The following is a 23,913-nucleotide window of genomic DNA, read 5'->3' as shown; positions in this document are numbered from 1 at the left end:
AGTTGAAATATGGACACCAATGTTTTATTTACGAAGTCATTCTGTCGTGTTGCAAGCAGTGGGGAAACTATTTGAGATGTGCTGTTGTGGTTTCAAACTTAAATGAAACATGTTGAGCGTCGTTGTCTGTGGACATGTTATTTGGACTTGTTTGAAAAATGTACTTTAAAGTTGATCCTTACCACCATACCAATATAATAAAGTTTTCATAAAAGGGGGATTTTTATGCCCTTTTATGCTCCTAGAAAACTTTATTTTGAACATCCCTACCTGGGAGAGCGAGATATGTAGATAGATAGATAGATATAGATAGATAGATAGATAGATAGATAGATAGATAGATAGATAGATAGATACCCTTGTCATTACAGGTGTATCTTTGTATTATCATGTACACATCTCAATAATTCATACTACTTCTCAATATTATTTATAATACATCACCTGTCTGTTTAATGTTGAATGGAGATATACACTGAGTGCACAAAACATTAGGAACACCTGCTCTTTCCATGACATAGACTGACCAGGTGAATGCTATGATCCCTTATTGATGTTACATCGACTTCAATCAGTGTACATGAAGGGGAGGAGAAAGGAGAGGTTAAAGAAGGATTTGTAAGCCTTGAGACAATTGAGACATGGATTGTACAGGTATATGTGTGCCATTCAGTGGGTGAATGGGCAAGACAAAAGTCCCTCTAAGTCCCTTAAAACGGGGTATGGTAGTAGGTGCCAGGTGCACCGGTTTGAGTGTGCCAAGAACTGTAACACGGCTGGCTTTTTAGTCCACCACTCAAAAGGAGGCTGACATTCATTGTGCAGAGCAACAGACGGGCTTCAGTTAGTCAACTGACAGTCCAGTACAACATTGGTGAAAACAACATGAGTTCATCCATCCATCATGCCGCATGTCGGCATTGCAGGCTGGGGCTGGTGGTGATGGTGTGGGTAGTATGTTTTCATGGTAAAAGTGGAGGAACGTTTGAATGCCAATCAGGTGCATCCCTTCTTGGCAGCAGTGTATTCATCTGCAAATGGATTTCTTCAGCAGGTTAATGCCCCATGCCGCAAGGATAGGATTGTCCAGGAGTGGTTCCACGAATATAACAGTGAATTCAGCTTCCTGCGGTGGCCTGCCCAGTCACCAGATCTCAATCCAATTGAGCGTCTGTGGAATGAGATGGAACAAGATATTCGGAGTAGAGATCCACTACCAGCCAACTTGACACAACTGTGGGAGGATTGGAGTCAATATGGGCACTTTCGACACCTTTTAGAGTCCATGCTCCAACGAATTGAGGCTGTTCTGAGGGCAAAGGGGGAGGTGTTCTTAATTTTTTTCCAACTCAGTATAGATGAAATAAGATACTTTGGTTAAAATGTGTTGAAAGTGTCACCTCGCATCTGAGAAATATCTACCATCTCTTAAAGTAAGAGCTATATCTATTGCCATGCCTCCCATCCATATCACAAGTGCACCCTGTAGAGCTCTCAATGACATATAAAATATAATAGAATATAAAATTGTTTTTATATCCTACGAATGCGTTGAGGGAGGTTGCAGAGGCTTCCACACATTGTTTTAAGGTTCATGAATCTGCTAAATGGTCAGCTGTGGAGTGTGCTAGGTGGAACCGTGGACATTTACACATGGTCTCGCCTCATAACCCTCTCTATGGGAGAGTTCACCTGCACTGCAGCGAGGATACACAACACGCACGCACACACACAGCAGCATTAGATCAGTATTGAATTTCCCTTCCACTGCTAGCAACAAATATAATATTTTATCAGCTCAGCTTTGAGACATCAAATCTCTCTCTCTCTCTCCTGCTCTCTCCCTCTCTCTCTCCTGCTCTCTCCCCTCTCTCTCTCTCTCACCCCCCCCCCCTCTCTCTCTCTCTCTCTCTCTCTCTCCCTCTCCCTCTCTCTCTCTCTCTCCTGCTCTCTCCCTATCTCTCCTTCTCTCTCTCCCTCTCTCTCTCTCTCTCTCTCTTTCTCTCTCTCTCGCTCTCTCTCTCCTGCTCTCTCTCTCTCTCTCTCTCTCTCTCTCTCTCTTTCTCTCTCTCTCTCTCTCTCTCTCCCATTTCCAAACCAAGGTGCCAGGTTTCATTGTTAGATGTTACATGGTATAATGTCTCTTGGTGTGAATGAGTAGCGCAGAATATTTACTGTTTCTCTCTCTCTCTCTTTCTCTCTTTCATATTGACCACCATGTAGTCGTGTTGACCCCTGCCTGACCCTGAGCTGTTTGAAAATGTAATTGTAATCCATGACAGGATTTAGCAGGGATCTATCACCTCACTGTAATCTGGGCGACAGCTTCCGATATTCACACAGCATCGAGGTTAAACCCAAGTGTCTGTGTCAACCAGCGCCAAACGCCAAGAGAGAGACTTCACTTATGATGTTAGTATGGCCAGGAAGGAGGGACAGAGAGAGAGGGAGCGTGAGAGAGAGAGAGAGAGAGAGAGGCAGGGAGGGAGATATAAAATGAGAGAGCACTGCTTCAAACGAGCCCATTGGCCAGTGCAGAAAGGTCTCATTAATGCAGAAGGGTTAGGTTTAACCCCAACCTGGCTACTGAGGGCGGGGCGGGGGGGGGGGGGGGGGGGGGGGGGGGGGGGTAGTAGAGGTTGGTAGGGGGGAGGAAGGAAGGGAGGGAGGAAGGGAGGGGAAAAGAAAGACTGGTAAGTTGTGTGATTTTTTTCCCCCTCATTCAGACAGAGGGACCTTGGCCAGATGATTTCTACTAGCTGTCCTTCTGAGGGCTGTCTTACAGGACACCACCTGAAACCCTGACTGTGCCATGTGGTGGGAAGGGATTTCCTCATCTGGGCCATCTGGATTGTTTACTGATAAACTCTAGCAAACACTATAATCCATCTGTGTGTGTGTGTGTGTGTGTGTGTGTGTGTGTGTGTGTGTGTGTGTGTGTGTGTGTGTGTGTGTGTGTGTGTGTGTGTGTGTGTGTGTGTGTGTGTGTGTGTGCGCGTGCGTGCGTGCATGTTCAATACTGGTGTTTGTACTGCAAAGATCACAGAGGAAAGATCACAGAGGATAAGCAAAACACAATTGTTGAATAGAATATAATTAGACACGTGAGACAAATAATCTGGGTGACTCATAAAACCTGTCATCAAAAATGATGTAAGCCGTGTTATCAGTGTTTTGTGATCAACACCATTGCAATATGTACTTTTTAAGGAATCCTTGGGCTGGACTGTTTCCTGTTTCCGTTAGTGTGAAAAATAAAGAGAAAGAGAGAGGGAGTGAGAGAGAGAGAGAGAGAGAGAGAGAGAGAGAGAGAGAGAGAGAGAGAGAGAACAACAGGAGGGAGGGAGCAATCTGTGATCTGGGTTACAAGTCAGAAACATCTGTCACACAAAAGGATTTGTTTGATTGGTTGGGCCCATACATCACGCCTGCCTGTCAGTAGCCACTAAATTTATATTCCCCAAGTCACATCCTTTATCAGTGATCACGTAAGGGGGAGGCCTGGGCTGTCAGGGCTGCACAGCCATATCTTATTCACTTTAACACTAGCCTCCCTCTTTGCCACCCTCCCTCGGCCAAAATACAATGCAGCACGGCCCAAAGCATGGGGTTGGGGTTGCTCAGTCCCGCTCTTCAATTATATACAGTATGTTCTTCTATTGAACTATATACAGTGGGGCAAAAAAGTATTTAGTCAGCCACCAATTGTGCAAGTTCTCCCACTTAAAAAGATGAAAGAGGCCTGTAATTTTCATCATAGGTACATTTCAAGTATGACGGACAAAATGAGAAAACAAAATCCAGAAAATCACATTGTAGGATTTTTAATGAATTTATTTGCAAATTATGGTGGAAAATAAGTATTTGGTAAATAACAAAAATGTATCTCAATACTTTGTTATATACCCTTTGTTGGCAATGACAGAGGTCAAACATTTTCTGTAAGGTTTTCACACACTGTTGCTGGTATTTTGGCCCATTCCTCCATGCAGATCTCCTCTAGAGCAGTGATGTTTTGGGGCTGTTGCTGGGCAACACGGACTTTCAACTCCCTCCAAAGATTTTCTATGGGGTTGAGATCTGGAGACTGGCTAGGCCACTCCAGGACCTTGAAATTCTTCTTACGAAGCCACTCCTTCGTTGCCTGGGTGGTGTGTTTGGGATCATTGTCATGCTGAAAGACCCAGCCACGTTTCATCTTCAATGCCTTGCTGATGGAAGTAGGTTTTCACTCAAAATCTCACGATACATGGCCCCATTCATTCTTTCCTTTACACGGATCAGTCGTCCTGGTTCCTTTGCAGAAACACAGCCCCAAAGCATGATGTTTCCACCCCCATGCTTCACAGTAGGTATGGTGTTCTTTGGATGCAACTCAGCATTCTTTGTCCTCCAAACACGACGAGTTGAGTTTTTACCAAAAAGTTATATTTTGGTTTCATCTGACCATATGACATTCTCCCAATCTTCTTCTGGATCATCCAAATGCTCTCTAGCAAACTTCAGACGGGCCTGGACATGTACTGACTTAAGCAGGGGGACACGTCTGGCACTGCAGGATTTGAGTCCCTGGCGGCGTAGTGTGTTACTGATTGTAGGCTTTGTTACTTTGGTTCCATCTCTCTGCAGGTCATTCTGTGGTCTGTGGTTCTGGGATTTTTGCTCACCGTTCTTGTGATCATTTTTACCCCACGGGCTGAGATCTTGCGTGGAGCCCCAGATCGAGGGAGATTATCAGTGGTCTTGTATGTCTTCCATTTCCTAATAATTGCTCCCACAGTTGATTTCTTCAAACCAAGCTGCTTACTTATTGCAGATTCAGTCTTCCCAGCCTGGTGCAGGTCTACAATTTTGTTTCTGATGTCCTTTGACAGCTCTTTGGTCTTGGCCATAATGGAGTTTGGAGTGTGACTGTTTGAGGTTGTGGACAGGTGTCTTTTATACTGATAACAAGTTCAAACAGGTGCCATTAATACAGGTAACGAGTGGAGGACAGAGGGGCCTCTTAAAGAGGAAGTTACAGGTCTGTGAGAGCCAGAAATCTTGCTTGTTTGTAGGTGACCAAATAGTTATTTTCCACCATAATTTGCAAAAAAAAATTGTTTTCTCATTTTGTCGGTCATAGTTGAAGTGTACCTATGATGAAAATTACGGGCCTCTCTCATCTTTTTAAGTGGGAGAACTTTCATATTTTACCTTTATTTAACTAGGCAAGTCAGTTAAGACCAAAATTCTTATTTTCAATGACAGCCTAGAGAACTGCCTGTTCAGGGGCAGAACGACAGATTTGTACCTTGTCAGCTTGGGGGTTTGAACTTGCAACCTTCCGGTTACTAGTCCAATGCTCTAACCACTAGGCTACCTGCCGCCCCGATTGGCATCTGACTAAATACTTTTTTGCCCCACTGTATAGTCTCGCTCGTACTAATCCTATACTCTTGATAATTATAGAATCATTATATTCTTTGTCTTTTCGATTTATATTGTTTTATTCTCCTTCTTTTGATATAATAGATATGTTTGATTATGAGATACAGATAAGCTAATTTTGGTGGGATGTTTTGTGGAATAATACTGGTTGGGTTTTACACAATAGCATGTATTATTTTCTCAAGTGAATGTTTGCGTTGCTAGCTGAAATAGAGACGAACCGTTTTAACCTGATTGGTATAGACATAACAAATAAAGCGTTTCAAATAGTAGAAACCACCTCTTCCATCTCTCCCCAGTGTGTGTTAGGCAAATTGCTCTATCTGTTATGTGTCTCCTTGGGAAAGCCTTGGTTGGCCAACCATGAGAAAACCACTTCCCGACGATGACCCAACCAAACAACATTTGTCTAGAGAACAACAAGAGAACGAAAGAAAAGAAAGGCTGGAATTACTGTGATTCATTACGGGGCTGTTTTTGTCTCAGTCAGGAGGTGAAATTAGGCAGAACGTTGTAAATAGACACAGCAACAATTAGAGCTGCCCCACGAAGATAGTACCAACCCCCCCCCCCCCCCCCAACACACACACACACCTACACGTTCCTATCTCTCTTCATCACCGACACCGGGGATTAGATTAACCTAGTGTGTTTTGGGGGGTCGCTGATACCATTAGCACCAATTTAGCGTGACCTCTCCGCTCCACTACCTCCATCCAGCAGATAGCAGCTCCAGTCAGTCATCACTGTAATCTATGGCTGCTGTCTTGTCCCTCGTCTGCTGCTGCTAGTTGATCAGATTAGGATTAATAGAAACATCCTGGGTAATTACGTCTGGATAGGGTGGAGCTGTGTAGCAGCGAAGCTCGCTAGCTGCAGTGTCAATTATTATACTGTTTCGCCAAACCATTTATCGGCTAATAGAGCTGTCAGTGCCATAAAATAAAACAGAAGTCTCACCATTGATTTCCACTGGGCTGCGGTGCTCAGGGCTTTATCTCCTCTCTGAAGGAAGGAGTGGTCCCGTACAGCGTGACCGGAGAGCGAGGGTATTGATTTTCATAAGGCTGTATTTTGTGAGTATGGAGGAGACAGTAATGAAAGGTTTTAACCTGTGTGTTTGGAGATCTCCACGGCTAGCCAAGGTTGCCAGGTGCTAAGCTGCAGATTTCCAGCCTCTGGTGAAAGAAATTGATAAGGATACATCTTTGTCTGATTAGACTAAATGTGTATGGAGGTCTGTGTGTATGTGTGTGTGTGTGTGTGTCCGTGTGTGTGTGTGTCCCGCCAAAGTAACACATGTTTTCATGAGATTTAGGTTTCGACCTAGTAAATATTACAAAACTCAGAAAAATGCTGCCCGTAGATCGAGTACATAATGCCACGTTGTTTTTTATCTACCATAACTATGGAAACCTGAGTGTTCCACTTCTTTTGAATAATCCAGTTCAATGTGCCCAGGGGCATCCAGAGGATGGTATCCCACACTTCCTTTATAGTCATTTTCTAATCCCCAAAGTCCCAGTAACCTACAGCTAACGAGCCCTCTGTAGACACAGTACAGGGTAGCAGATGGCAGGTAATGGCAGCCCCAACCTCCTGACTGTGTAGCCCATTGAAACCCAAGTGGAAATTTCCGCTGCCAGCCCTCCTCTCACAGCCTACTGCTCACTCCCTGGTTCCCTTTGTCCAGCGCTCAGAGGACTGTGGGGGATTGGCTAGACAGGATATTAATGTGACTCTGGGCCAGTTAGAAGGCTAAATGCCCGGCACAGACATGTTTTATCCTCACCTTGCCTTGGAGGACAAGAAAAAACGGCAAAGCTTATTAGCAGGAACATATATATTTCTCTCTCTCTCTCTCTCTCTCTCCTTTTGTCTTCCTGCCTCCTTTTCCTGTCCTACATCACCCGAACAGAGAGCACCTCCCCTCTTATATCGCCCTGGCCACAGAACCACACAGACACTGACATCTCCCACCTAATCAAGTGGTGGATTATCTTGTCCTGGTGAATTGGAGGAGCGTCTCTGTTGAAAGGTCCTTCCTGAAGTACCCCCCTCCCCTTAGTCCAGCGGCAGACAGCAGGCTGTAGCCCCGGGGAAGGAAGAACATGGCGGTGTAACGATTTGTGGAAAACCGTACCAATGTTTTGAGGAGGCTGTTTTCTAGAGGAAAGGGTCTTGATGAATCTGAGGCGTTGCCTGCTCACCTGCCTGTCTGCCTCTTTTCAAAAGAGCAAGAGAGGGAAAGAGAGAGGGGGAGAGAGGTCCTTTAAGTTCTGCTCTCTGCCTTCCTTTGCTCTCCCTCTCTCTGGCTTGATACCCTTGACTTTGAACTGGAGGTTGGATGGTATATTTTTCATCCTTCAAAGACAGAATTGACAAAAGGCACACCTCTTGAGTTTCCCAGCCATTAAATTCATATTGAGCCAGGCTTCATGCAACAAAATGATTGTGGAAAGATGGCGGGCTTTTCTCCTCTTGTTAGATTGACCTTCACGTTATACCTGCTACGCACGAGGACATTAGGCACAAGGTATTCCTTGTTAATCTCTCTCCACCCCTTGGGACTTCTATATCTACTGGGGTATATAATGTTATGGGTGATAGTGCTTAGCCATAAATGATACAGGGAAGATGATATGAGATACAAATGCAAGATCCTGACAGATTAAAAAAATTATATTTAACCAGGCAAGAACAAATTCTTATTTACAATGACAGCCTACCCCAACCAAACCGTAACCCAGAGGACACTGGGCCAATTGTGTACTGCCCTATGGGACTCCCAATCACAGCCGGTTGTGTTAAGCCTGGAATTGAACCAGGGTCCATAATGACACCTCCAGCCCTGAGATGCAGTGCCTTAGACCACTGCGCCACGCAGGAGCTCCTTTGGTTCTTGCAGTCTGGCTATGAGAAGAGGGGTGTTGTAAGTCCGTGGTGGAGGGGTGACTTTTTCGAAACGGCCCCATAAAACATGAATGTGTCTCCGGGTGTTTTCTAATAGGCTAGCCCCTCATTTAGATTCATTTAGTACCACAGCTGGAGCCCTGGACCCAACATCACATCAATACTATTCAAATTATGCAGAGTCATGGTCGTACTAGGGCTCTGTGCTGTATGGCTACACATAGAACTCAAGGCTTGTAAAAATAAGCTTTGGGTACCTGTGTTATTGTTTACCATTTCAATTCCTTAATGTCGTTCTTTCTCTGTCTTTATTTTCCCCTCTCTTTCAGGAGAACCCGTACATGTGTAACAATGAATGTGATGCCGAAAACGAGGACCTGGCCCATCCACCGGAGCTCATGTTCGATTTCGAGGGCCGCAACCCCACAACCTTCTGGCAGTCCAGTTCCTGGAAGAAGTACCCCAAGGCCCTACTGGTCAACATCACACTGTCCTGGAGCAAAACCATCGAGCTGACCGACGACATCGTGGTCACCTTCGAGTCAGGCCGCCCGGAACAGATGGTTCTGGAGAAGTCTCTGGACTACGGTAAGACCTGGCAACCCTACCAGTTCTACGCCACAGACTGTCTGGACGCTTTCACCATGGATGCCAAGACTGTCCAGGACCTGACCCAGCACACTCTCCTGGACATCATCTGCACCGAGGAATACTCCAGGGGCTACGTGTGGAAGTATGACAAGACGGTGCGCTTCGAGATCAAGGACCGCTTTGCACTGTTCGCCGGACCACGGCTCCACAACATGGCATCCCTCTACGGTCAGTTAGACACCACCAAGAACCTGAGAGACTTCTTCACCATTACAGACCTGAGGGTCCGGCTCCTCCGACCAGCCACAGGGGCCACCATGGTAGACGAGAACAACCTGTCCAGATACTTCTATGCCATCTCTGACATCAAGGTCCAGGGAAGGTAAGCTCTCACAATACATTTTTACTACTTTGTTTTCCGTCGCAGCAGTGGCTGACTGGGTTCACATGCTATTTATTATGTTATGGGTTTGGTATGTGGCTACAGTGCATATTAGTATCAAGTCACTATTGGCAAATTATATTTCCTGCACTTGAATGAGTGCATATTAATGCAATGTGTGGTTCTGGACAGAAGGATGGATACAGCAGGATTCATTTCGATACAAATACAAATTGAGGTAGATATGTACTGTACATATAGGTAGGGGTAAAGTGACTAGGTAACAGGATATATAATAGACAGTAACAGCAGCGTATGCGATGAGTCAATAGAGTTAGTGTAAAAAGGGTCGATGCAGATAGACTGGGTAGCTATTGTTTAACTATTTAACTAACTATTTAATAGTCTTATAGCTTGGTGGTAGAAGCTGTTTAGGGTCCTGTTGGTTCCAGACTTGATGCATAGCTACCACTTGCCGTACGATAGCAGAGAGAACAGTCTATGACTTGGGTGGCTGAAGTCTTTGAATATATTTTGGGCCTTCCTCTGACACCGCCTGGTATTGAGGTCCTGGATGGAATGTCGCTCGGCCGCAGTGATGTACTGGGCCGTGCACACAACTCTCTGTAGCGCCTTGCAGTTGAATGCCAAGCAGTTGCCATACCAAGCGGTGATGCAGCCAGTCAAGATGCTCTCAATGGTGCAGCTGTAGAACGTTTTGAGGATCTGAGGGCCCATTCATCTTTTCAGCCTCCTGAGGGGGAAGAGGCATTGTCATGTTCTCTTCATGTGTTGGTGTGTGTGGACCATGATAATTCCTCTCAACCCGCTCCACTACAGAACCGTCAATTCGTCTTGCTGACATTGAGGGGGAGATTGTTGTCCTGGCACCACACTAACAGGTCTCTGACCACCTCCTTGTAGGCTGTCTCATCGTTGTCGGTGATCAGGCCTATCACCGTCAAATGTAATGATGGTGTTGGAGTCGTGCGCGAGTATACAGTCTTAGGGGAACAGGGAGTACAGGAGGTGACTAAGCACGCAACCCTGAGGGGCCCTGTGTTGAGGGTCAGCATGGCGGATGTGTTGTTGCCTACCCTCACCACCCAGGGGAGGCCCGTCAGGAAGTCCAGGAACCAGTTGCAGAGGGAGGTGTTTATTTTTTACAACTTTTTTTTTATAGGGTATTTTTTATGAGAGACAATACAGACAAACAAGTAGAGGGCAGAACCCACACTGATCCCCTAACACATCAAACCCACCACAACCCCCCATGCTCCAACAGAGCCCCACCCCAATACCAGACGTAAAGAGGTAAGACATAGAACTGGAGCGATATAATCAAATAACGAAAAACAAAGATACAATCAAACAGAAAGAAAAGAAGAGTAAAGATAGTGACACAAATTCTAATTTAGGTTATTTTATGGCGCTGTGAAATTAGCTCGGTCCATGTCTCCTAAAAAGAAAGGAAAGGGTGCCAGATATCATAACATGTATTTGCAGATCCAATAATGAAATAGCACATTTTCTCTAGCTTGAGATGTTGCATGACTTACTTTTTAGTAAGTCAGTTAAGAACTAATTCTTATTTACAATGACGGCTTAGGAACAGTGGGTTGTTCAGGAGCAGAAATAGAAGACGTGTAGCTAGAAGGTTTTTTCTCAATATATTGAAGTAAATAGGAAAAGATGAGTGTCACAGGGTCGATGTTTATCTCAATACATTCCAGTCAAAGGGAAAAGATGAGTGTCACAGGCTGGACGTTTTTCTCAATACATTGCAGTCAATGGAAAAAGATGAGTGTCACAGGGTTGATGTTTATCTCAATACATTGCAGTCAAAGGGAAAAGATGAGTGTCACAGGGTTGATGTTTTTCTCAATACATTGCAGTCAAAGGGAAAAGATGAGTGTCACAGGGTTGATGTTTATCTCAATACATTGCAGTCAATGGAAAAAGATGAGTGTCACAGGGTTGATGTTTATCTCAATACATTGCAGTCAATGGAAAAAGATGAGTGTCACTGGGTCGATGTTTATCTCAATACATTGCAGTCAAAGGGAAAAGATGAGTGTCACCGGGTCGATGTTTATCTCAATACATTGGGTTCAATGGGAAAAGATGAGTGTCACCGGGTTGATGTTTATCTCAATACATTGGGTTCAATGGGAAAAGATGAGTGTCACCGGGTCGATGTTTATCTCAATACATTGGATTCAATGGGAAAAGATGAGTGTCACCAGGTCGATGTTTATCTCAATACATTGGGTTCAATGGGAAAAGATGAGTGTCACCGGGTCGATGTTTATCTCAATACATTGGGTTCAATGGGAAAAGATGAGTGTCACCGGGTCGATGTTTATCTCAATACATTGGGTTCAATGGGAAAAGATGAGTGTCACCGGGTCAATGTTTATCTCAATACATTGGGTTCAATGGGAAAAGATGAGTGTCACCGGGTCGATGTTTATCTCAATACATTGGGTTCAATGGGAAAAGATGAGTGTCACCGGGTCAATGTTTATCTCAATACATTAGGTTCAATGGGAAAAGATGAGTGTCAAAGGTTTGACTTTTATGTCAATACATAGTAGTCAATGGGAAAAGAAACACGTCAACCAATCGACTGTCTTTCTCACTGTCTTCCTCCTCTTTATCCCCCCTAATTCTCTCCTTTCCCCCTCCCCTTCTTTCGCCCCCTCCACCCTCTCACCCTCTTCCCGTCTCTCTCCTCTCTCTCCCTCCTCCTCCCTCAATTCTCTCTCCCTCCTGCTTTCCCTCCCTCCACTTCCTCTTATCTCTCTCCCTCCTCTCTCTCCCCCATCCCTTCTTCACCGTCTCCCTCCCTCTCTCTCTCCCCCTCCCTCTCCATTCTCTCTCCCTCCTTGTTTCCCTGCCTCCCACTTCTCTTTCTCTCCCTCCTCTCTTCCACCTATCTGTCAGTCGACTCTCTCTCCCCTCCCTCCTCCCTCTCCCCCTCCCATCCTTCACCCCTCTCCCTCTCCTCTTTCCCTTTCCCTCTCCCTCACTCCTTCTTTCCGTCCCTCCCCTTCCTCTCCCTCCTCTCTCTCCCTCCCCTCTCTCCCCATCCCTCCTTCACACTCTCCCTCCCTCCCCCCTCACTCTCCACTTTTTTCCCTCTCCTTCCCCTCTATTCTGTCTCCCTCCTTCTTTCCCTGCCTTCCCCACCTCATCTCTCTCTCCCTCGTCTCGCCCACAGACAGGCCAACAGACAGACAGGCAGACAGGCAGATTTGATTTGATTTAGCCGACACCAACGGCGACAGCTAGTCTTACTGGGGTCCGACACAAAACGAATAATACATTACAGACAAAAGGCAATTTACATACATTTAAAAACATTGACATGTAGTGTGTGTGTCCATCTAGCAGTCACACATACAGTACCAGTCAAAAGTTTGCACACACCTACTCATTCAAGTTCTTCTTTATTTTTACTATTTTCTACACTGTAGAATAATAGTGAAGACATCAATGAAATGAAATAACACATATGGCATCATGTAGTAAGTGTCAAACAAATCAAAATATATTTTATATTTGAGAATGCCAATAGTGTGCAAAGCTGTCATTAAGGCAAAGGGTGGCTACTTTGAAGAATCTAAAATCTAAAATATATTTTGATTTGTTAAACACTCCTTTGGTTACTACATGATTCCATATGACTATCCAAACAATTTGGAATTTCCAGCACATTAATGTTTCTTATAAAACAAGAAGTGACGCAGCGGAATGACTTTACAAAACACATACAGTAATATCTCTAGGCATTACAAGGATATGACTCTGAATATATACAGGCGCACCTGTCTGTCTCTTCTATAGATGTTATATCCTTGTATTGTTACTGCTGTATCATCAAATGAATTGTGCCTTCGGAAAGTATTCAGACCCCTTGATTTTTTCCACAGTTTGTTTTACGTTACAGCCTTATTCTAAAATGGATTACATTTTTATAAATCCTCAGCAATCTAGACACAGTACACCATAATGACAAAGCGAAAACAGGTTTTTCAAAAATGTTCACTTTTATTAAAAATAAAAAACAGAAATACCTTATTTATATACAGTTGAAGTCGGAAGTTTACATATACTTAGGTTGGAGTCATTAAAACTAGTTTTTCCACTCCACAAATTTCTTGTTAACAAACTATAGTTTTGGCAAGTCGGTTAGGACATTTTTCCAACAATTGTTTACAGAAAGATTATTTCACTTATAATTCACTGTATCACAATTCCAGTGGGTCAGAAGTTGACATCCACTAAGTTGACTGTGCCTTTAAACAGCTTGGAAAATTCCAGAAAATTATGTCATGGCTTTAGAAGCTTCTGATAGGCTAATTTACATAATTTGAATCAATTGGAGGTGCACCTGTGGATGTATTTCAAGGCCTACCTTCAAACACAGTGCCTCTTTCCTTGGAAAATCAAAAGAAATCAGCAAAGACCCCAGGAAAAAAAATGTAGACCTCCACAAGTCTACAAGCAATTTCCAACCGCCATGTTCATCTGTACAAAGAATAGTACGCAAGTCTAAACACCATGGGACCACGCAGCCGTCATACCGTTCAGGAAGGAGACACGTTCTGTCTCATAGAGATGAACGTACTTTGGTGCAAAAAGTGCAAATCAATCCCAGAATAACTGCAAAGGACCCTGTGAAGATGCTGGAGGAAACAGATGCAAAAGTATCTGTATCCACAGTAAAACGAGTCCTATATCGACATACCTGAAAGGAAGAATTCACTGCTCCAAACCGCCATAAAAAAGCCAGACTAAGGTTTGCAACTGCACATGGGGACAAAGATCGTACTTTTTGGAGAAATGTCCTCTTGTCTGATGAAACAAAAATAGAACTGTTTAGCCATAATGACCATCGTTATGTTTGGAGGAAAAAGGGGGAGGCTTGTAAGCTGAAGAACACCATCCCAACCCTGAAGCAATGGGGTGTCAGCATCATGTAGTGGGGGTTGCTTTGCTGCAGGAGGGGCTGGTGCACTTCACAATAGATGGCATCTTGAGGAAAGAAAATTATGTGGATATATTGAAAAAAACATCTCAAGACATCAGTCAGGAAGTTGTAGTTGGAGACATCTGATTTTTTTAAATGGGATATCTACGTAGGTGTACAGAGGCCCATTATCAGCAACCGTCACTTTTGTGTTCCAATGGCACGTTGTGTTAGCTAATCCAAGTTTATCATTTTAAAAGGCTAATTTATCGTTAGAAAACCCTTTCACAATTATAGTAGCACAGCTGAAAACAGTTGTGCTGGTTAAAGAAGCAATAAAACTGGCCTTCTTTAGATTAGTTAAATATATGGAGCATCAGCATTTGTGGGTTTGATTACAGGCTCAAAATGGCTCATCAGTCTATTCTTGTTCTGAGAAATGAAGGCTGTCCCATCTGAGAAATTACCAAGAAACTGAAGATCTTGTACAATGCTTTGTACTACTCCCTTAACAGAACAGCGCGTACATTAGTGTCTAGATTGAGAAACAGACGGCTCACAAGTCTTCAACTGGCAGCTTCATTAAATAGTACCCACAAAACACCATACTCAACATCAACAGTGAAGAGGTGACTCCAGGATGCTGTCCTTCTAGGCAGAGTTGCAAAAAAAAATCTCAGACTGGCCAGTAAAAAGAAAAGATTAAGATGGGCAAAAGAACACAGACACTGGACAGAGGAAATCTGCCTAGAAGGCCAGCATCCCGGAGTCGCCTCTTCACTAGTGACTTTGAGACGGGTGATGTTGAGACAGGAACTTGACCAGTATTGGCCTAGGCCTGTAACTTGGGCCGGTGGTGGGTTTTCCATTTGTGGGTGCGCTCCACCTCAATCTTCCTTTTACAAGGGTATGTTTGGCAGCATGAGTGAAGCAGGCTTTGTTGCGAAATAGGAAGCCAATTCTATATTTAATTTTGGATTGGAGATGCTTAATGTGAGTCTGGAAGGAGAGTTTACAGTCTAACCAGACACCGAAGTATTTGTAGTTGTCCACATATCCTAAGTCAGAACCGTCCAGAGTAGTGATGCTAGTCGGGCGGGCGGGTGAGGGCAGCAATCGGTTGAAGAGCATGCAGATGTTGTATGGCATTGAAGCTCGTTTGGAGGTTTGTTAACACAGTGTCCAAAGAAGGGCCAAATGTACAGTGGGGCAAAAAAGTATTTAGTCAGCCACCAATTGTGCAAGTTCTCCCACTTAAAAAGATGAGAGAGGCCTGTAATTTTCGTCATAGGTACACTTCAACTATGACAGACAAAATGAGAAAAAAAATCCCCAAAATCCCATTGTAGGATTTTTAATTAATTTATTTGCAAGCGGTACCGGAGCGCCAAGTCTAGGTCCAAGAGGCTTCTAAACAGCTTCTATTCCCTCTTTTACGCTGCTGCTACTCTGTTATTATCTATGCATAGTCCCTTTAATAACTCTGCCTACATGTATTACCTCCATTACCTCGACTAACCGGTGCCCCAGCACATTGACTCTGTACCGGTACCCCCTGTATATAGCCTCGCTATTGATATTTTAATTATTTGTTAATTTTTTTTCTTCTTTTTTTTCTTTTCTTAACTGCATTGTTGGTTAAGGGCTTGTAAGTAAGCATTTCACTCTAAGGTCTACACCTGCTGTATTCGGCTCATGTGACAAATACATTTTGATTTGATTTTATGTCCTCTCTCTTGCCATTCTCCTGTTTAAACTCATTGAGCTGCAACTTGTTCTGGCCAGTCGTCCATTCTTGTATTAGTTGACTCCACCAGTATTTGGACAAAACACTTGAAGCTCTTTTCTTGTTGTTATAACTACTGCTTTTAGAACTCCTTTTGTTCGTTTAAAAGACCCTTAACCTGTCATAGAGAGACACCACCGTCGTCAATGGCACTTCCGCCGGCTTTGGTCTTTGTCATGGTAACAACATCGGTTACGATGTTACTCCTCACAGTTCCAGACAGAGTTGGTCCCAGGGAAGATTGATAACAAAATTTGGGAAGATTAAACCTTTTTATCACTTACAAACTGCCCATATGACCCCCAATTAAGCCATTTCCTGTAATCACAGGAAATTAAATGTATGACCTACTGGTCGTACATCGTACAGCTCAATTGCAGTCATGGTTATGTGAGGGTTGGTTAAGTTTTCACTGTGAATGTTAATTTCACATGGTCGGATGTAGGCTTGCATTCATCAGGAGCGTCTGTTGATGTCACTCAAATGCACATCAACTATAGTCCAGGCTTCAAATGAGGCCTACCTTTCTGCCATGTAGTTGGAGGAGAGGTACATTAATTAATTGTGACCGACCGCCTTGATTCAGTCTGGTGTAGCAAAATTTAAATTTTTCATTTTTATATTGGATAATAGCAGAGACACAGAGCTACAAAATGGTATATCATACACTGCGTTTGTCTCTAAGATACGAATAATAAGATCATACATGTAATGTTAGCTAGCGAGCCAGCCAGCTAACGTTAGCTAGGTACCTAATTGTACACTTTAACTTGAAATTAAAACAACTTTCTGTCAAAATTAGAAACGTGTCATTTCTGAAAATGTAGCTAGCTAGACTATCTTACATCATGGTTGGACGCTTCTCCCTGTCACAGATGCCATGGTTGCCCTTAGTTTGAAGATGTAATCCGGAGACAGGTGTTTTCTCCATCTCGTTAGCTATCGTACTCTAATTCCACTGAACTCAAAACCCGGTCCTCCAGAAAGTGGAGAGCAACACTTATGCAGTTCTACTAAGCAATATAGATTTTTTTAAAGCCGTATTTGACAGGATTACTTACAAATAGACAGAAGAGTGCTATATGGCAGACCAATCTGAACACATCTCTCGGCAGGTCAGGCCCATTCATTCTCTCAGTCAATCATGGCTAGAGGGAAGGTTGCTGACTTTTTCTGTGGCTTAACCGACTAGGCTCGTAATTTAACAATTTTATTCATATTTAAAGATGGCATACAGTTTGTTATAAAGGCACATGAAAGTTCACATATTCCAGAAGGCATTTCTGCCAAAAAAAACCACATTTTGATCAAAAATAATAAGATTACTTTCTATGGCTCTCGTGTGAAGTGGTGACCCGCGACATAGGCCTAGTTTTCTGAAACGGGTCCCAATTGTTAATTGGATGAATGGGTTATGTCTAGGCCCTAACCCTAATCCTAGCTTCATATAAACTTCCGGCTCAACCTTAACCCTAACCCTAGCTTCATATCCAGAACCCGGTGTAACCCTAAACCTAGCCATAACCCTAACCCTAGACCTCATCTTGGCTCAGCTCTTGGAGTTGTGGACAAGAAGTTAGTGTTAGGGTTATGGCTAGGGTTAGGTTTAAACCAAGATGTGGACATGAAGCTAGAGTTAGGGTTAGGTTTAGGTTTAGGGTTCAGTTTAAAGTTTGTCTGTCTACCTGCCTGCCTGTCTGTCTGTCTCCCTGTCTGTTGGTCTGTGAGTGGATATATCTGTCTGTCTGAGTTTTTCAACAATTTATCCATTGCAGCTCTATCACCAACATTTGACTTGAATGCGAGGTATTAATTTATGCGCCAAATATCCTTCATGCGTATCTGTGTCAATATCCTGTCTGTGGTGGTGGGAAAGTGGGCTCCCGAGTCGCGCGGTGGCCTAAGGCACTGCATCTCAGTGCAAGAGGCGTCACTACAGTCTCTGGTTTGAATCCAGGCTGTATCACATCCGGCCGTGATTGGGAGTCCCATAGGGCGGCGCACAATTGGCCTTGTGTCGTCCGGGTTCGGCCGGGGTAGGCCGTCATTGTAAATTAGAATTTGTTCTCAATTGACTTGCCTAGTTAAATAAAGTGGAGAGAGAGATGGGAGCGAGAGGATTGGAGGGAGATAGAATGGAGGTGGGAGTAAGGCGAGAAGGAGGGGGGAAAGAGAGAGAGAGATAGGAGGGTGTCATGTTTGTGATGCTATTCTCTATGCATCCATATTGTGACGCTAATCTTCCCCCATTAAATGCATTGTATTCACTAATGCATTAATCCCGTGACACTAATCTTTTCCCATTGACTACAATTTATTGACATAATATTCAATTGGTTGACGTGTTTCTTTTCCCATTGACTGCTATGTGTTGACATAAACATCAACACTGTGACACTCATCTTTTCCCATTAACTGCAATGAATTGAGAAAAAATGTCAACCCTGTGACACTCATCTTTTGCCATTGACTGCAATGCATTGAGAAAAACGTCAACCCTGTTACACTCATCTTTTCCCACTGACTGCAATGCACTGAGAAAAACTACTGTGGTTAGCGGTTAACCTTTTTGCAAAAACGTGCCAGGGTGACGTTTTCAGGCTGATAATGGGCTGAGTCCACATCTAATGATCTTTAGTGTTCTACAGCTGTCAGCTTCCTTAATTAACAAAGTTCCTCTCAGCTCTCTAGCTAACACACTACTTTAATTTGGAGAGCAGCAACCGGCTCAGCTGTTTATTAGCTGATGGAAGGTAGATCAGAGGTAGAAGCATCGGAACGTGTCGGGTCACCACACTGGTTCTAATTAGTGTTTGATTTATGATGTCTCCGGAGAGGCATACAACGACATAAACACGAAATCATATTAGTCTGTTAGCAGAGTTACACAATGTATTCCCTGTGTCTTTATGCAGTAGAAATAGTTGAAGAGTTGCTGGGGTTTTGACTGAACAGCTATTTTACACTCCATGGTTTAATTACACTCTACAACTTAACTTAACTATGGTTAAAGGGGAAACAAATGCTTAATTGCATGACGGATCACAGAGAAGTACGCAGAGCAGTGGAACTGGAGCATAACGGCTGCTATTGGATATTGAAGTGGGTGCCTCATTATTTAGACTTTAAACTGTACTGTGAAGTATGGCACCTATAGTGATTCTCATTGGTGTGCTTAAAAGCATTTAAACCAGTTTAATAGTGGATTCCAGGAAACAGAAAGCAGGGTACTCTGTAGCTCACTCTAGTGATCTAGTGGTACATATAGCCTGGCCGTGTAGTCTGGCCGTGTAGCCTGGCCATGTAGCTTAGCCATGTGCTGTAAGTGAGTGTGATATTGAATGTCTTACATAGGAAATTGCATTTTTGACTCTTTTTGGTGTGTGACCAGAAAGGTTACTTGAGCGGGGAGACTGCCTAGTAGACTCATTCCTCATGGGCAGACACAATAGTTTCGCTATCCCGAGGACCTTCACCCACTTTTCCAGAGCTTGGCCCCGGAGGAGGGGGAAGGGGACCTCGTCATCGACGAAGACGATGGCGAGATTATGACCGACCTCCTCCAGCACAAGCAGTAACCGCTAGGCCCTCTTCCGCCCCCTAGTAAGGAATCAATGGTAGATGACAGATATTTACTCATTGATTTCTGCAAACAGGCAGCGACCAGACTACGTATTGAGTGGGCTGAACCAGCAGGCGGCGGCAACGCAGAGAGGGACTGCTATGATGGGAGGAAACTCCCCTCTTGCACCGTCCCATGTAAGCAACTCTTCCAAGCTATCCCAGCTTGCGTGGCGGAAGCCAAACGCAATTGGGACGAAACAGACTTTTTGCCAGTATGAATGGCAAGGACATGGAGTAGCTGGGCCTCAGAAATCCACTGGTGGTCAAGCCGTCACTGACCAACCAATTCAAACCCAGTGCCTCGTCATTCTGCATCTATCTGCTGCACGTTGAACATTACGTCCCTACTACTGTCTTACCAGGATGATATGATGCTAGTGAGGTCTAGCCTAATCTAGACCTTTGGGATGTGATCTGTGTCATCAAAGACCTCAACCTCCAAGCCTCCAGCCTCAATGCTGTGCCATGAGCCTTCCAGTGGTACGGGAGAGTGCCTTGATGCTTCTGTCGGGCTGAAGGAACTGTTTGAGCCAGCTTTTGCCGCCACGCGGCAGAAGTGCAAGCTTTGAAAGAAGTAGGGTGAAGCCTTGAACTTCCGCCTGCCCCGTAGACCCAGAAATCGTGGCTACCCAGCCTACCTCTCCATGAGCCAAGGCTTCGTGGTAGGGAAAGGGCAATTCACTGGCACCAGGGCTATCCGCGGGAAGCCTCCAGCGACGCAGCGGGCATTGACTTCACTGTTCGGGTAACCAAGCAGACGCATCTAGGTCCCGCCCATTTGATTCCTCTGCTGGGAAGAAGGGGCGCCCGACATAGGGGTACGTCCCTGCAGCAGGGAGTGGCAGCCAACAGTTCATCCCATTTTCTGACCTGCCACCTTTCGGGTGGAGCATAGACCCCCCCCAACACACACACACATCTGTGCACCCAAAACCCTTCCCTTTGTGCAGCGACGGATTTTCACTCACAAGGAAGACGGAGGGAATCACCACCAACCACTGTCCCCAGGTGCCAGTGTGTCAACACTGTCCTTAGCAACATCCAGATGTCATGCCAAGGACTCAGAGCACTGAGTTTGAGAGACTTCCAGCGCTGGGCGTTTGCACAACGTCTGTGTACACGACGTCACCTCAATCATCAGATAAAGGTGACCTCCGCATGTCTTGTCACTGGAAGAGTCCCTCGATCTTTGTTCTTGGCACTGCCCAATGGGTAGAGGCAATGAGGAAAGTAGTAACAATGGACGTGTCACTCACGGGCTGGGGCGCAGTGCACGAGGGAAATGCTATAAACTGAGTGTGGACCCCACAACTCTGCATTGCCCATATAAATTACCTCGAATTGCTGACAGTGGTTCTTTCACTGAAATACTTTCTACCCTCTCTTCAGAAGTGTCACGTCTTGATCCGAACAGCCAATACTACTGTGGTGGCATACATCAACCGTGTTTTTGAGAAGTGGTGTGATCAAAAACATAATTCCTTACCAAGGCTCTGTATCCAATGCTTTCTGCAGGACCTTTTGGACAGAGGGAAGACTTTCTCCACTGTTAAGGTCTATCTAGCAGCTACAGTTGAAGTCGGAAGTTTACATACACTTAGGTTGGAGTCATTAAAACTTGTTTTTCAACCACACACATTTCTTGTTAACAAACTATAGTTTTGGCAAGTCGGTTAGTACATCTATTTTGTGCATGAAACAAGACATTTTTCCAAAAATTGTTTACAGACAGATAATTTCACTTATAATTCACTGTATCACAATTCCAGTGGGTCAGAAGTTTACATCCACTAAGTTGACTTGGAAAATTCCAGAAAATGATGTCATGGCTTTAGAAGCTTCTGATATGCTAATTGACATCATTTGAGTCAAATGGAGGTGTACCTGTGGATGTATTTCAAGGCCTACCTTCAAACTCAGTGCATCTTTGCTTGACACCATGGGAAAATCAAAAGAAATCAGCCAAGACCTCAGAAATGGTAGACCTCCACAAGTCTGGTTCATCCTTGGGAGCAATTTCCAAATGCCTGAAGGTACCACATTCATCTGTACAAACAATAGTATGCAAATATAAACACCATGAGACCACGTAGCCATAATACCTGTCAGGAAGGAGATGTGTTCTGTCTCCTAGAGATGAATGTACTTTGGTGAAAGTGAAAGTGCAAATCAATCCCACAACAACAGCAAAGGACCTTGTGAAGATGCTGGAGGAAACCGGTACAAAGGTATCGATATCCACAGTAAAACGAGTCCTATATCGACATAACCTGAAAGGCCACTCAGCAAGGAAGAAGCCATTTCTCCAAAACTGCCATAAAAAAGCCAGACTAAGATTTGCAACTGCACATGGGGACTAAGAAAAATAGAACTGTTTGGCCATAGTGACCATAGTTATGTTTGAAGGAAAAAGGGGGAGGCTTGCAATCCAAATAATACTATCCCAACCGCGAAGCACGGGTGTGGCAGCATCATGTTGTGGGGCTGCTTTGCTGCAGGAGGGACTGGTGCACTTCACAAAATAGATGGCATCACGAGGGAGGAAAATAATGTGGAAAAATTGAAGCAACATCTCAAGACATCTGTCAGGAAGTTATAGCTTGGTCGCAAATGGGTCTTCCAAATGGACAATGACCCCAAGCATACTTCCAAAATTGTGGCTAAAGGACAACAAAGTTGAGGTATTGGAGTGGCCATCACAAAGCCCTAGTGGGCAGAACTGAAAAAGCATGTGCGATCAAGGAGGCCTACAAATCTGACTCAGTTACACCAGCTTTGTCAGGAGGAATGGGACAGAACTCACCCAACTTATTGTGGGAAGCTTGTGGAAGGCTACCCGAAACGTTTGACCCAAGTTAAACAATTTAAAGGCAATGCTACCAAATAGTTATTGAGTGTATGTAAACATCTGACCCACTAGGAATGTGATGAAAGATATAAAAGCTGAAATAAATCATTATCTCTACTATTATTCTGATTTCACATTCTTAAAATGAAGTGGTGATCCTAACTGACCTAAGACAGGGAATTTTGACTAGGATTAAATGTCAGGAATTGTGAAAAACTGAGTTTAAATGTATTTGGCTAAGGTGTATGGAAACTTCCGACTTCAACTATAACTTAGCCTGTTAAATAGGCTTTGACAAGAACACGGTGGGAAAACACCCATCATTATGTTTTTTCAAGGTTTCTTATGTCCATTTCCCAAGCCTTTAGTCCCATCATGGGATTTTTCTATTGCACTTGAGGCTATTTCAGCCTTTTGAGCTGCTGGAAAGCATGGAGATACAATATCTCTCATTTAAGACCACTATACTGGTCACCCATGTGTCAGCAAAGCGAGCAAGCTACATGCACTGTCAGTTCCCAAGTCATGCCTCCAGTTTTCCTTGGGCTTTTCCAAGGCTACCTTGTTGCCCAACCCTGCATTTATGCCACCGGTTAGAGGACAAGAGCTTTGCGCATGCGCAACCAACTCTTTGTGTCCTGGGCATCTCCCTGCAAGGGGAGGCCCCTTTCTTCGTCAACGGTTGTCACATTGGATCGTGGAAGCTATTAAATTGGCCCATAATAGCAAGGTGTTCCAGCCTCCAGATGTCCTGAGGGCTCACTCCACCAAAAGTATGTCTACCTCTTGGGCTCTGTTCAAGGGCATTCCTTACAGGAGATTTGCGATCCGGCTTGTTGGGCATCCCCTCATACTTTCATGAGGTTCTACCAACTAGACGTCACTTCACCTTCGTTGGCATGTACTGTCCTCAGTGTGGGTCTCTGAAGGTTAATACATGAGACTGCCTGGCTTTGGAGAGCATGTACGATACGGGAGATGGCCATATTCCACTTGTGAGACATCTAAACTAATAATTAAATGCGAACTGAAGGTGACTTGCGGGACACAGTTGGAGCGATTCTGCAGAGCCAGGGAGGTTGGTTCCATGTGGCGTCAGTCACTGGGATGGACTTCTCCAGTCGCTAGGATAAGACGGGAGAGACCTGAGAGATCCCAGTCTTTTTTTATCCAGCACACTGAGAGACAAAGGAATAGAGCCTTAGCGATATTACAAGCTGCCAAAGTAGGTCAGTGGAAGAAAGAGAACGAGAGAACGAAACAGAGAACAGAGAGAATGGTTGGAGAAGTGCACCTCTTGTCTGGTTCTGCAATGCATACTAAAAGTTGTTTGGTGGATACAGCATGCGTTATTCATGGCTGGT

The 23,913-nt window shown here is 44.3% G+C and overlaps 1 protein-coding gene across 12 annotated transcripts in view; it reads left to right on the top strand.

Annotated features, from left to right (window-relative positions):
* The window catches only part of LOC110536586 (netrin-G1-like), a 262,043-nt gene that overhangs the window by 80,594 nt on the left and 157,536 nt on the right, over positions 1–23,913 (top strand). For all 12 annotated transcript variants that reach the window (XM_090189733.1, XM_090189735.1, XM_036935168.2 and 9 more), the window contains exon 3: positions 8,673–9,316. In XM_090189733.1, the coding sequence (XP_090045859.1) occupies positions 8,673–9,316 (644 nt within the window). The remainder of the gene's footprint in view (positions 1–8,672; positions 9,317–23,913) is intronic.

The sequence above is a fragment of the Oncorhynchus mykiss genome, chromosome 11, assembly GCF_057628025.1.
Source record: "Oncorhynchus mykiss isolate SJ-2025 chromosome 11, ASM5762802v1, whole genome shotgun sequence".
Taxonomy (NCBI): Eukaryota; Metazoa; Chordata; class Actinopteri; order Salmoniformes; family Salmonidae; genus Oncorhynchus; species Oncorhynchus mykiss.
The sequence above is the reverse complement of the archived record's forward strand: the minus strand, read 5'-3'. Positions and strand labels throughout refer to the sequence as shown.